At 43.1% G+C, this 15,074-nt stretch overlaps 1 protein-coding gene across 8 annotated transcripts in view; it reads left to right on the top strand.

The window, feature by feature from the left end:
- The window catches only part of MECOM (MDS1 and EVI1 complex locus), a 326,163-nt gene that overhangs the window by 295,835 nt on the left and 15,254 nt on the right, over positions 1 to 15,074 (top strand). For 4 of the 8 annotated variants that reach the window (XM_038145705.1, XM_038145706.1, XM_038145709.1 and 1 more), the window contains 3 exons: positions 4,761 to 6,123; positions 8,255 to 8,342; positions 11,236 to 11,262. In XM_038145705.1, the coding sequence (XP_038001633.1) occupies positions 4,761 to 6,123; positions 8,255 to 8,342; positions 11,236 to 11,262 (1,478 nt within the window). The remainder of the gene's footprint in view (positions 1 to 4,760; positions 6,124 to 8,254; positions 8,343 to 11,235; positions 11,263 to 15,074) is intronic. The other 4 variants (XM_038145707.1, XM_038145708.1, XM_038145711.1 and 1 more) reach the window with 3 other exon arrangements.

Consider the following 15,074-nt stretch of genomic DNA (forward strand, 5'->3'; position numbering starts at 1 on the left):
TCTCCAGCAATAAAACTGTCCCTGGATGTGAGCCCGGCTTTATACTGGGCTTAAATGGGATCCTCAGCACCTCACAAATTGCATTTGCTGCTGAGCCAGACCCTGCTTGGGAAGGGTGCAGGTTCTTTTCCCTCCCTTTCACCAGGGAATCAGAGGCAGAAAATATTTTAAAATATTGTTGTTAGTGCTACTCTCCACCACAGCCTTTTCAGGCACCTGCTGTGACTTGAAAGGTACCTTGACCATCTCCCCTACTTGTCTGCTAAACCTCTCAATCTTTTGCTGCCCTCAACAATAATTTACCAGAATATCTGCACCACACCTGTGAAAAGCATTGACCACAAACTAGTATATTTCCTCAAGAGGAGGAGTATTGGCTTAAGCAACTCATTTGTGCAAAATCTGTAACCTGCCATTGGATTAGTAATACTTTTGGTTTGGACTCCTTCAATGAGAAAATGTATAATTGATCCAGTATTAAATATCACTAATAATTTTTAAAGCTGATTGCAGATTAAATGGTTAAGCTTAATTAGGAAACTAACTTCTGGTGAAGTAGGGACTCCTCAGGTCAACCTATTGCAACGTCCTACATAGAAGTCTCTAAGTGGAAACCCTCATGAATGAAATAATCTCTCAAATGCTTTTTTGTTGCTGTTTTTCCTGATAAATCAAAACAACAACTGGTGTCCTTCACATGTGGTGTGAGGGATGAAACCCCATGGAGCAGCCTACGGATAACAGCCGTGTAATTGCAGAACAAAAAGGTTTGGAGACCACATGTTTGGTCGGCTTTGCTGAGCTGTGAGAGTGAGGTAGGGTCACCTAGAGCAGATATCTGCTTTCCACCAGAAGGCCACACACCATGATTTCCTCGTACCAGTCTGTTTATGGCAACTGTCTCTTATTACAGTGTGCTGCCCAAGCTTGAGTGAAAACTCACCAACACTAAGGTAATTACTCACTGCCTTCGCAGAATCTCCAGCCTCCCCAAATAGAAACCACATGCCATAATAGGCTGAACATATTCTAAATAGTACTTACAGTAATTTTTTTAATAAGCAGAAAATATGCAAACTTAACTGCTGGCTAATTTGGGGTTCAGAGACAATCACCGTACAGAGTGCGTAGCCATGAGATTAATTTTTTGCAATTTTGGGGGTTTGTGTTGAAGCTGGGGTCTGTAGAGCAGTAAAAGCTGCAAGGAGGGGAGCTTCTCTTACAAGTTAGTTGCTTAAAAGTATGGCAGTGAGATTTAAAGGGTGTAATAAGGTGTAACAGCAGAAATCAAACCCAGCTTCTGTTGCTTTCATACATGGAAACAATTAGAGTTGATAACCACCCCCATCTACCAAAGTTTAGGTCATGTGATGAAAAGGAGGCAGATCCTATAATGCAAATTTATATGAGGAGTCCTTGGGAATATCCATGGAGGTGTCACAGTCAGTTTAGACTCAGAGTCTCCTCTGGAGTCCCTGTGTCATTGGATGTGCCTGTCGCTGATGCTGTGACACACCCAGGCTTCAGGTGACAGTCCCCAAGAGGAGCAGTACTCCAGGGGGCAAGGGCTGCCACCTGGGCACAAAATTTCTTTTCCAGCCCTAAAAATAAAATAGAATGCCTGTTGAATGCAAGAGGCACCTTGAGCAAGCAGCACCTCATTAAATAGTTTTAAATAATTTCAATGCTCAAAAAGGTAAATTGTTGGTACAGCTGTTAATTGTTTGCTGAGATTGTAATAATAAATATTTATGTATTTTAATGGCATTGCCATTATCGATTAAATTTAGTTTAAAAACTGATATAAAATGCATTCAGTCAAATTATTAATTCGCATCTCTCTTAATAGCCTGTAAGGATATCTTAAAATTTTAAGTGCACATTTTTGCTGTTCTCCAGAGTAGAATATTTCTTGATTCTGTTGACTTTGGAATATATTAATGGAGAATAATAGTTTAATAATGTACCACTGTTCTTTAAGGGAGAACTTCCCAGATTTTAGGAAGACCTAGTCTGTGCCAATACCCCTCTTTTCTGTCCTTTGCCACTCCAACCAACCTGATCAAAGCCTTATCTTTAACAAAGTCATGTGAATAAGAAACAGGACCTCAATGCAACCTGGTAGAAGATCAAAAGTTCATAAAACATGATTTCTTTTTAATTCTACAATGGCCTATCATTAGAAATGCATGCATTTGAGATATTTCTTTTTCTGGAAAAATGCATATGGTCTATCCTGCTTCAGACATGGGAGAGGAGTAAATTCATAATATCCAGCTTGTGTGAACCTATGGATGCAACACTCGAGTCACCATTTGGGTCAGTTTAATTTTGGTTTCTGTGATCAATGTGGTGGGAGCTGGGGAAATTACTGTGTAAAGCCTCAACAGTGAAGGCAAGGGGCCTGATTCTGTACCCTGGAGTGTGGAACAGAAATCTTATGCCTGCAATTAAGTTAAAAATAGGAGAAAAATGCAGAGAAATCAGAGCAAAAAAGAATGATAAATAACTCTATATTAAATAAAAATATATCTACGTTAAACAAGCAAATAAATTATTTTTAGAGGGACAAAAACTACTTAACAAGAGAAAACCAAGCATTTTCAAGAAACTATATTAATCTCTTCTCATTCTTCTTGTTTCATTTCTTTCTCTTCTATTTTTTTTCCTATTTTTTGCTTGATTTTTGATTTTCTCTCTCTTCTGTCTTGCCTTTCCTTGTGAATGAAGATTTCCAGCAGGAACAGTAACTGATACACAGAAACAAACCTCCTTCCTGAATTACCACACTGCAAATTTCCTGTGTTTGGGCCTGATCCTGCAGCGTTTACCCCACGAATTGTCCCGGGGATGTCAGTGTGGGATGTGAACAGGGGAAAATCGGGTGGATGGGGCAGGATCAGGCCCGGGAACAATGGGAGCATTGTTGGTGAGATATGGAGCAGGCTGCTGAAGAGGTAAACAGTGAGGAGATGACAACAAGTGGTGGAGTTTCTCAAGGGCAGGGATTTGGAGGAGCAGGAAGGTTAGCGCGGGCCCCGCTGCAGTGGAAGTTAAGAGGACGTGATTGCAGTTCATGGGAACCAAGAGTGCAGGATGGGATACATTCAATTCAGTTTCCTCTGCAGGCTTAAAATAGAGCCATTGTAAATTATGTCAGACTGTCTCGAGTCATGAAAATGATTGTTAAAAAGGCCTCGGAATACACAATGCGTATTGTTGTGCGGCTTTGATGTGTGAAAGATGAGAGTTTATGATAGAACAGAAATTAAATAAAAAATAAAGTGGCCACATGCTTTTTCCTGGGAAAAAAAAGAAAAAGGAAAAAAAGGATTTATTTCAGAGGGATAACAGTGCTTGCTGATAGTGGTGCTGCCTTGTTTTCAAACAAGTCTGGAGATGATACTCTTAGAAGCAAGGTAGGGCAGAGGTACAAACAAATTTTGGCATAATGAAAAGCACAAGGCACAGCACAGCCTTGGGGCTTGCCTGATATTCCTGCTCATCCAAAAGATGCCAAGAAGGGGCATAAAAGCTCATTGGGGAACTAAGCATTGCCCTCTTCCAAAACCCACTTCTTACAGACTCTTAACTTGGTTGCTGCCCCAATTTCCTCTCTAAGGTTTGTAGCAGACAGAAAACCAGGAGGCTGTGAAATCCTGCTTGCCTCAGTGACATGATTGACTCTGTAGTGTCTCACTCTGCACCACTGGGACCACCTCCAGCCTCCTGCCACTGTGGAAGGTTGCTGGAAGCTGAGCTCCAACGTGCAGAGTGTCACAGGCTAGATCAGACCCTGACCTCAAGGCAGATCTGGTCCCCTGTGTGTTCCCAGGCTTTCTCCCAAATGCTGCATTTGTGAGACTGAAATCATTCTCATCCCAGAGGTGCTGGGAAGAAATTCATCAGGCTCTTACTGAGCATCAGACATGCAAATAAAGAGAGTTTCGTTCCTAAAGGAAATTGTTGTTTAAATATGGTCTATCTTGTCATGTGCAAGAGGCAAATAAGCAATATTAAGACTAGGAAAGTTAAGGTGTGGAATTTAGAGTTACAGGCACCAGTGGGCACTTATGCATTGCATGAATAGAAATGCATTGGACATCTGAGAGTACTGAGGTTTTCCAGGTTCCAGCCTGGACTTCCATGAGATTAAATTTTTCATTGTAAGTGGAAAAAAAAAGTTTGTTACATTTGTACTTGGAAATAGGAAATACCTGGTTGTCTCCTCCTTCACCTCTTTCCTATTCTCACAGAGTGAAAGCTCTGTGAGGCAACTTCATCTCTGTCTGGTCCTGCAAATATTTATTTTAATGATTCATTTCCACGTGGGAACGGTGACATAAATGGATGCCATTTGAAGACACCTGTGCTCTCACACAGGAGCACCGTGGGTTCGTGTGGGTTCACAGGATGGGGTCGTGGCTCGTGGGGGGCTCTGGGGGCTAACACAACATGGAACAATGGAACGTGCAGCACTGTGCAGTGCAAAGAGCAAACGAGGAGAGTGTGTCTTTTAGTGATTCCAGACCTTTTCTGCTTGGTTGGAGTGGGTTTTGATGCTGTCTTGTGACATTTGTCTGCCCAGATGCCTTGCTTTGGACAGTACGGTTGCTTTTATACATTTGTGCACCTAGACGTCTGCCCGTGGCTTCCTCATTGACATTTGGCGGGTAAAAATGGTATTATTTGCACAACTTTGAGGGTGGGGGCAATTACCACAAAGCCTGAGATGTGTTGTTGTTGTTGTTTACATACAGGTGAGGTCTGCCATAAATCCTATACTCAGTTTTCAAACCTTTGTCGTCATAAGCGCATGCATGCTGATTGCAGAACCCAAATCAAGTGCAAAGACTGTGGACAAATGTTCAGCACTACGTCTTCCTTAAATAAACACAGGAGATTTTGTGAGGGCAAGAACCATTTTGCAGCAGGAGGATTTTTTGGCCAAGGCATTTCTCTTCCTGGAACCCCAGCTATGGATAAAACGTCCATGGTTAATATGAATCATGCAAATCCGGGCCTTGCTGACTATTTTGGAGCCAATAGGCATCCTGCTGGTCTTACCTTTCCAACAGCTCCTGGATTTTCTTTTAGCTTCCCCGGTCTGTTTCCTTCAGGCTTGTACCACAGGCCACCTTTGCTACCTACTAGTTCTCCTGTTAAAGGACTTCCGAGCACAGATCAGACAAACAAAAGCCAAAGTCCCCTCATGACAAATCCTCAGATACTGCCAGCCACCCAGGATATTTTGAAGGCACTAAATAAACAACCATCAGTAGGGGAGAATAAGCCAGTGGAGCTTCAACCAGAAGGGTCCTCTGAAGAGAGGCCACATGAGAAACTCAGTGACCAGTCAGAGAGTAGTGACCTTGACCTTGACGATGTCAGTACCCCCAGTGGCAGTGACCTGGAAACCACCTCGGGCTCTGATCTGGAAAGTGACATTGAAAGTGAGAAAGAGAAATTTAAAGAAAATGGTAAAATGTTCAAAGACAAAGTAAGCTCTCTGCAGAGCCTGGCGTCAATAAATAATAAGAAAGACCACAGCAATCATTCCATTTTCTCACCATCCTTAGAGGAGCAGACTGCGGTGTCAGGAGCGGTGAATGATTCTATAAAGGCTATTGCTTCTATTGCTGAAAAGTACTTTGGTTCAACAGGACTTGTGGGGCTGCAAGACAAAAAAGTCGGAGCCTTACCTTACCCTTCCATGTTTCCCCTCCCGTTTTTTCCAGCATTCTCTCAATCAATGTATCCATTTCCTGATAGAGACTTGAGACCGTTACCCTTGAAAGTGGAGCCCCAATCACCCAGTGAAATTAAGAAGATCCCAAAGGGAAGCTCTGAGTCTCCCTTTGACCTCACCATAAAACGTAAGGAGGAGAAGCCACTTACTCCCATCCCCTCAAAGCCAGCAGCCCCCTCTGCATCCAGCCAGGACCAGCCTCTGGATCTCAGCATGGGCAGCCGAAGCCGAGCCAGCAGCACGAGGCAAGCTGAGCCTCGGAAAAACCACGTCTTTGGAGAGAAGAAAGGAGGAGACCTCGAGCAGAGGAAAGCTTCGGAGTCCTCTTTGCAGCACGCCAGGCCCACCCCGTTCTTTATGGATCCCATATACAGGTAAAGGACTCTCTGCTGCCTTTCAGCATCCTTTGGTGCAGGCAGCCAGGCCTGCCAGGGCTGCCACCCTGTCCCCCTCCCAGTGTCCCTGGAGGTGCCATTGCACTGCCAGGGCGTGGGGGGCCCAGGCCACATGCTGGCCTGTACATGCCTCCTCCCATCCCAGCTGCTCCAAGTGAGCCACGGGGCTGGCAGTGCTGCAATTAGCAAGCCCTCGTTGCCATGAGTCATTTATCTAACCTGCACAGCTTCACATGCAGAGGTTGAATATATTCTCTGAGTTGGCATCAGTACTGAATGTTTGTTTGTTTGATCTGTATTTGATGTCACTGGTTTGCCTGAAGTTCATTTTCCTCCAAAACTCTGCCTCTTCTGGCTTCCCCTGGAGATGACAGTGCCCCTTGTACTCTACTTTGCCATCTCCTCTTGAATTCAAGAGGAGTTTCTCACAAGTACAACAAAGAAACTCATTGGCCCTAAGATGTGTTAAAAGTGAGGAAATTGAGAATGGTTTCTGCCCTTTTTTACCATTATTTGAGTACTGGGTTGATTTCTTCAGGCATTTCATTCATAGAAATGAAGGCACAGCATCCTTGTGTGTACAAAGCCTCACCAGTGGGCTCCTTAGTCATAGAATCATCACAGAAAAGCTTGGGTTGGAAGGGGCTGTAAAGCTCATCTCATTCCATCCCTCTGCCATGGGCAGGGACACCTTCCACTCCACCAGGCTGTGCAGGTCCCCATCCATGGTCTACCTTGTGAAATCAGTGGGAGCACTGTTGGCTTTGAAAGGTGCACTCTGTCAGTGAGCTGAGATTTTAAAAACCAGTGGTAAAATACAGGCCTTCTGGTGTTTCCCAGCAGAACTGAGACGGATCTCACTGGGATGTGACTTTCACCTGCATCCTGTGTGTGGCAGCCCCCCTTTGCCCTTTCTCCACTTATATCTCTAACAAGTCAAAGTCATGCATCTAAATTAGTTTAGAGAAATATTGGCCATAAAAATATTTGTCTGTAATATAAATGACTGATTTTACAGCTCTTGTTAAAAAAAAAAAAAGAAAGGATAGTGCCAAGTAAATTATGCTAATTTATTACTTTAGCTGAAAAAGAAATGCTGTGAGCAAAGTTTTTGGAGAGTGCTGGTGCATAAGACAAGAAGTCTGCATTATGAAGAAACAGGATGTGATGCTATTTAGTGAGATGGTTTTCTTCATGCCAGATTGATATCTGTGTTAGACCATAAGTTTTCTTTGCATCATATTCACTGAAAATGCCTGCAGCAGCGGAAATAATGACCCGTGTTTTATGGCCCTGTGTTACCAACTAATTAAATTGCATTGCAAACTCCCCTGCCCAGGGCAGAGGGGGTTGGAGCAAGATGATCTTTAGAGTCCTTTCCAACCCAAGCCATTCTGTGAGCCTACGTTTCCATGATTTTGATGAAATCTATACAAATTCTGGCAGTTATTACTGAGCCTTCCTTTGCCATGAGTTACCTCTACACATGGACAACACGATTCATCCATAAAACCATGCACATCAGTAACAGGAAAACCAAAATCCTCCAATTTTCACGCTGTTTCTGAATTGTCCACGCTGGGTTTTGCTGCCATGAGTGAATTGCAGGATTTGTTGCTGGCACCTCAGATTCAATGTGTTCCTACAAGCCCATCTTTCTTGTTCTGCTTGACCTTGGCTGTGCACAGGGGAGGTTTCCAGGGTGGTGGCTGTGATGTTATGTCTGGACAGATGGCAAGGGACCCATTGCTCGAGGAACCCCTGAATTCCTCTCCTTTTAGTGCTGAACGTGTTCAGTTGTCTTATTTCTTTATAAAAGTGCTTGGTAGTTAGTCATTGGTTCCTATTATAATGGTTATCAACCTTTTGAAATGGGATTATTCCCTATATAAATGGTATAATCTACTTTAAAGGTGATTCCCAGCCCCACCCTGGCATTATTGAGCTGTGTGTGGGAATCAAGACTTGAGCTCCTCCCTTATCTTTCACTGTTATCTCCTAGAAACAAATTGCTTGATGTGTAATTGCCTGTTTTAAACCTGAGTAGCTGTATGATTATTAATATCTGAGACTGATTCATCTCAAGCAAATCTAATTTTAACATTTACAGAGTAGAAAAAAGAAAGCTAACTGACCCACTGGAAGCTTTAAAAGAGAAATACTTGAGACCTTCCCCGGGATTCTTGTTTCATCCACAAGTAAGTATTTTGGGAATTTTGATGTTGTAAACAAGCCTGTTGATGCTTCAAAGCAGGTGCAGAGAAATGAATGCAGTCTTAGTCATTTTTGGATTTCCTAAAACACACAGTTTTTGCTGGACCATTGTGGTGGAAAAGCATAAGCATTGTTCTGAGCTTCTTGATGTTTTGCAGATGAAACAACATGTTTTGATTATAGAGGAAGCCAGATTCGAACTGAGTGTGTCTTTTAGAACTATTTTCCTCCAAAACCATAACGTAGCTACCAACATTTGCAGCCACTCGTGTCTTCAGCCCTCTCCTGTGCTCTGAGCAAGGAGGGTCAGTATTGACTACGAGGAGTTGGTGCAGATTCACAGTAAGGCCAGAAAAGCTGAACATCCCACTTTAAAAGGGATTTTATTCTATTTAAGGACTCTCATAAAAGAGAGAAAAGTTTCCACCTGTTGTTTCCAAGCCTCATAGTGCAATTGCTCCACGGTTTCTTTGGTAGCTGCTGTGGGCTGCAACGTGTGCAGTGTGTGTAGGATCCCTGCTCCTCCAGTCCTGAGGACAGACTTTATGAGGGTTGCTTGCTTCTTCACAGACCACAGTCCTGGATGAAAAACATTTAGGAGGGTGTCCCAAAACAGTTTAACAACTGTGATGTGTATGTGCCATAGGAAGAGGATCTGCGTGCAAACTGTATGTTGCTTTTCTTCACCAGCACTGCACCCTCATTTCGTTTTCCTCCTCCTTGCTCAAGGAGATTTTGCTAAAAATCTCGGTTAAATTTTACACCTGGAATAAAATCCTCTGTGGTATTTAGAGATTTGAACACCTTGCTGACTGTGGGCTGTTTCATCTTAGTAATGAAACCCTCTGCACGTCCTTTATTTCAAGCACATGAGCTGCTGTCTCTGGTTCAGGTTCCTCTGAATTCCTGGGCAAAACAACCCAATTACCACTTGGTTTTTTTTTTTTTCCTAATTAAGTCCTAAGTTATTATGTCCTAACTTGCATGGAATATGTTCTGAAACATGGCACTTCTGCAGAGCTGGGAAGAGCAGCTGATAGCATGTATGGTTGCAGATGCACAACACCCCTTTCCAATTCCAATGTCTGAACAAAGTGTTGGATTTTGCATTGGAGTATTTAGTAGTATTTACATGGCATAAGTATTTATGACATTATGTAAGTATTTATAAGCATTAAATAAGAATTTAAGATGTATTAAAATAATGGAGAATTTATGTGCAAGGTTTAATAGCAGCTTAACACCTCGTGCTGAGTTACCTTAAATAAGGTAAATCTGCCCAATTGGCAAAGCAAGTGAAAATTCCCGTTTAGTAGCAGATAGTGCTAATACACAAAGGACCTCAATCTGCTTTTTGTCCCTGCTGTGAAACAGGCTGGTTCCTCCCCATCAAGTCAATGATTCTGTTAGAGCAGCTAAGCAGCTGTAAATTATGAGGAAATTATTTAAATGAGGGCATTTTAGATACTGCATTGATGGAAAAAGCAGGATTATTTTGCTTAGTGCTCTCTAGCTGTTCAGAAGCTGAAACTCAGAGTGGTTCAGTGATGTTGAATTTGGAGGATCTGAAGGTGTTGCTGCAGGTTGGACTGATGCCAGTGGTAGGTGGGGTGGTCAGTGTGTGGGAAAGGGGCTGCTGGGGTAAAATTCACTGTTTGGAGTTTGGCTGTGGTGGGCAGGAAAGGAGTGAACATTCTTTTATGTGTTCTTTCATCTAGTTGGATATTCTTTTGTGTGACTGAGTTACCTGGGGAGCTGGGAGTCAGGCAAGGATGTGTGGGTGAAATGGAGACATGGGGCATTTCCCTGTTAACGGGAATGATGTCAGGCTTCCACCCTCTGTGTTATGTCCCAGGGAGTTGTTGAATCTCTGGTTGGTGCCCGAGGAAGGTCCCAGTGCTGTCACCAAGGCTGTCAGTGTGAGGAGGAGGTGCCAGGTGCCACCTCCCCATGGCAGAGCCAGCCCAGGTGGGGCAGAGCCAGCCCCCAGGGGCAGGAGGGAGGCTGGCTCTGCAGAACCCCCTCCTCCACATTTCTCACTGTGCAACAGAACAAAAAGCCCATGTAAAGCCTGGCTTTGGTTTTATCACTTACCTGAGTGAGAGGGATGATGTCTGTAGTTTGGTGTGAGCTGGATGGATGCAGAGGTCAGGAGTGTAATGGGCACTAAGGAACCTTGTAAAAGAAAACCAAACCACCAGCACATGTCCTGTCAAAAAAGTAAATGTCAAAATGCTTTCTTGCAAACTTTAATAGAACAGAAAGGAGCCTTCTGTTTGCAAAGGCAGAATCTGGCTTGGTATTTATGGAGGGCTGGGGAATGGCTTCCAGAAAAGCCGTTTTTCCTTTATAGTCCTGTTCACCCCTGTAAAAGTACAGGTGGGGAGTGCTCCTCGAGTTTTCATTTTCTGCTGGCAGGATTTAAAATATTTACAAACTTATTGTTCATGTCCTAAAAGCTTGTGGTTTTGTTGTTGAATTTAGTCCTGAAAATTTCCATCTCAGGGACCTAAATTTGTTGTTTCTTAACTGGATAATTTGACAGCAAACAGATGGATCTTTCAAATAGGTTTCTGAAATAGAACTTACAGACATAAACCCTGAAGTCTCTATCCTATCCCTGGCTGGGCAAAATTACTCCCTGTGCCCAAAAACTATGAAAATTGGATAATTTAATGGCGTTCCACAATAATTTGCCATTACAAGGATTGTAATTTTTAGGAAGACAACACCCCAATGTCCAATAAATGTCCAATAAATCATTCATAAAACCATTTTAATTAGTATATTTAAATAAAATCTTAATAAGTACATTGATTGCAATAAGGATTCCAATGCAGGAATAATGTGTTGTTTTTGTTTCAATTTTGCTCCCAGTTCCAATTGCCTGATCAAAGAATTTGGGTAAGTTCATTGCTTATACTTTTAATTTAATCACTGTGAAATAAATTGCATAAGAAAAATATAATATGAGAGATAACTTACCACTCAGTTATGGAGCATGCCACTCTTTCCTACAGGGTCTTACAGCTGAGCAGATAAATATGCTCTTATGAAAAATTGGCTTTATTTTAATGTACCTGATCCTGCTGGTTTTGTTTGGTGAAGGCAATGGGAGCTTTACCTGAGTGAGGGTTGCAGAATGCAGTCTTTTGTTTATATGTGACTAAAATTGTTCCAAGCCATTTTCCTTCAGAGATTGCAGTGAAATTTTCAGGCTGAAATCTTGTTAGATAGCAGTAGATAATAAATATTTAATCTGCATTAAAATACAGAGTCTCAGAGGATTTTATGTTTTTCTCTCACTTGACTTCGGTGGGAGTTAGTCGCTTTAATAGTCACTTTAATAGCTTTGAAAATTTGAGCCTAATTGCTCATTACAGTGCTTAAAGCAGAAATAAAACACCCATTTATTTGCTGTGTTTAGCTCAAATTTGTCCTCTGTGTATTCTTACATCATCCTCCTAACGCGAACAGGAATTGTGCTTTAAATGCACTATGGGATAAATTTGGACTTTCTCTTCTATTTTTATAAAACCTTGCTTTTAATACATCTAAATTGTACATGAGAAGGACAAAAACCAAAAAGAACCACGGCGACTGCTTTTGCAGATGCAGCTCCAAAAACGCCGTGTTCTGATCTCGCGCTGCTGGCTCCTCAGCTGCAGCGCCGAACCCATAAATGCTTGTCCCAGATTTTCCCAACCTTTGGGCTTTGGAGGGGAGAGCTGGAGCCAGGAGGCAGGGCTGGGGTCCTGACTCACTGCTGCTCCTGGCTCTCGCTGCCACCTGGACTCATTTCACCAGGCAAAGCCAGAACTCTGCAGAGCCGGCGCTGGGATCTTCTCCTGCTCCTCTGCTCGTGTGTCCCTGCTGCAGGAGCTGCTGCCCCTGGGCTCTGAGCCCTGCCCTCTGCTCCGTGCCCTCCGTGGCACACTGCTAGAGCAGGGCTGGACCTTTGCTTTGTGTGAGTTTAATCCCACTTTCTTCTGGGAATGCTGTTTCATGCAGCTGCAGAGATGCTCTGAAAGGAGCTGAGCAGGCACCAAAGAACTCCTGAGAGCACCCAGAGGTGCTGCAGGGGCTCCGCAAGCAGGAGGTGGGGTTAGATGCCAGACTTAGAGAGCACAGGAGGTTGTTCCCAAGTATTTTCTTTGGGAAATTCGTTGTAGGACATGAAGGAGCCATAGTAGGATTTGTGATTTGGCCCAGGCACCGTTAATCCTCTGCTCTGAGAAAAGTGGCTCTGCTACAGCAGGTTTGGGAAGTGGAAAAACCCAGTGCAGTCTGTTTCTTCTGTCTGATTTCCTTGACTTTGGCTTAGTCCTCAAATTTCCATCATTCTGCTCCTTTTGTGAGTGTATGTCTCCTGGCTGTGCTCACACTTTGAGCAGCTCCAGCAGAAATAGGTGTTTAAAACATGAAGGGACTGAGCAGGATGCTGATTCATGGATGAATCTCCATCTTGAGAGATTTGGTTATGTCACACAAGCCTTTCCATCTCAATTCCCAGTTGCATGTGCCACATATTTCAAGATTATTTGAGATTGGTTTTTCATTGTTTGGCAGGAGCCCTATAGTGCAAATCAATGGACATCTGTTTTGAATGGATCAGGATTAATTGGATCTATTTGTGCCATTTTGGTCCCATCAGGAGAAGGTTGCTCTAAGGAGGTTCTGCAATTTTAGGCAGACAGTATTTGCTTAAGGAAGAACCATTGTAAATAATTAAAACAATTTTACAAATAAATGGAAAAGAATTTGGTGAGTGCCTTAACAAGGCTTTTGTTTTACTGGGCTTAGCTTTAGGGCATGATCCATTCTGTTAACTGAGCTTAATCCCCACCAACTGCATTAATACAAATCCAGTTATTCTGGAGGCATACTGCTGATCAGAAGGAGTTTCTTGCTACTGCTTCATAAAGTTCAGCCGCTGTGATAGGTCTCTTGAACGTGAATATAACTGAGCCAAGTTCCAGGGCTGGCTGTCCAAATACACTCAGTTTCAAGACAACACGATTCACAAATTGCAGATTTTAGAGGCAACGTTATAACTTCAGCTGGGGGAGGGAGAAATGCTGAGCTTTAGCAGTTGGATTTTGAAGAGTTCCCCAAATAACAGTAGTAAAAATAGAAAGCAAACACTTGAACAGTTTTTTTTCCCATGAGGTCTGGCCATAAAGTCAGTTGTTTTTGTGATAGTAGCAATGAAGCAGTCACGTTTGTCAGGCAGGAGGTCATGTAATTCATGACATTGTCTGCGAGATTATTGCATATCATCAGGTTATTCTTAAAAAGCAGCAACAGCAAACCTTCACTTTATTTATGCCACTTTTTCTTGGGTTGGTTAATAAATTTCAAGACAAATGTTCAAGACCCCTGCTGATGATATCTTGCCCGCTGAAATGTTTATAAATACTTGTTTTAGCCGATTATGGTAATGTCTGCATTTTTGAGTCGGAGCTGGGGAATTGTGACTGCACATTAGTTTGCGTCAGTCGGAGGTTAATAGCCTCTCAGGGAGGTGGGGGAAAGCTGCTTCCTTTTCCAGACATCTGGACACAGATAGAATCAACAACTCTTATATATGTAAATCAAAAGTTACTGTTCTGTATAAAACGCTGTCATTCACTGATCGCAGATTAGGAGCGCACGTGACCTGTCCGTGAGGCAATAGCTGTATGTAAAATATGTAACAGGATCTTCTCCCTCTCCTGCCTCCTCAGAGAGCTTTCTCCATGGGCATGGCAATCCCACTAACCCAATCCTTGGAGTCAAGCAGTGCTCCCCCACTCCGTGCCCCGTTTGGGGATCACCCTTGCATGTTGCTTTGGGGTGCAGAACCCCTTAAAAGCACAGCTGGTGGCTTTAGCCACACACCTGCCTCTCTGGTGGTCCCAGGGACCATCCCTGGAGATGGGGGTGACCCATCTGAGCACCCACCCAACCTCCAGGACAGGCGCTCTCACCAACACCTCTCTGCAGGAGTTGGGTGGATTGAGTAGCACCTCCATGGCCAGCACAGCTCCTGTGGAGGCAGGTCTTGCTTTGCCATCAGTACTAACAGTGTTTGGAAGGAAGAGCAGCTACTTCAGATGTGTTTCAGCTGGAAGAGGGAGGTCCATTATGGACGAAGGAAAGTCATGTCCTGGGTTAACATTTAGTCATTAAAAAAAGAGGGAAAGAAAAGGGGAAGAACAAAATAGTGATTTTTACAATCATTGAAGATTACCAGTGGTTCCACCATGGTGTGTCACTGGGCTGAACTGTGGCGTATGTCTGTAAATGCCATAGGAAGAAGGGTGAGCAGGCAGAGAGTTTGTGACTGTTCACTGTGAGTACCCAAATCCAGAACTGACTGTGAAGATTCTGCAGAGATTCGGAGAAAGCTGAATCACCAGGATTAAAACAGTGATAAAAGCCAGTGTCAGTAAATACCCACTAATACCATGGGGAAAGTGTGACTTTTAACTCCTGTCATTCAGGAAAAAGATCTTGAAGTTGGTAGTCTTATGAAAATATCACCGGAATGCTTAGCAGAAAGGAGTTGAAAACATCATTATGTTATACTGCCTTCAGGTCTTGAATACAGCTGATGTTCCTCTTGAAAAGGCTGTAGCAGAATTAGAAAAGACACAGAAAAGGGCAACAATGATGACCACAGGTAGGGAACAGCTTCCATTCAAAAAGAGGCTAAGTAGATTTTGATTTTTTCA

Source organism: Motacilla alba, chromosome 9 (genome assembly GCF_015832195.1).
Source record: "Motacilla alba alba isolate MOTALB_02 chromosome 9, Motacilla_alba_V1.0_pri, whole genome shotgun sequence".
NCBI classification, from domain to species: domain Eukaryota; kingdom Metazoa; phylum Chordata; class Aves; order Passeriformes; family Motacillidae; genus Motacilla; species Motacilla alba.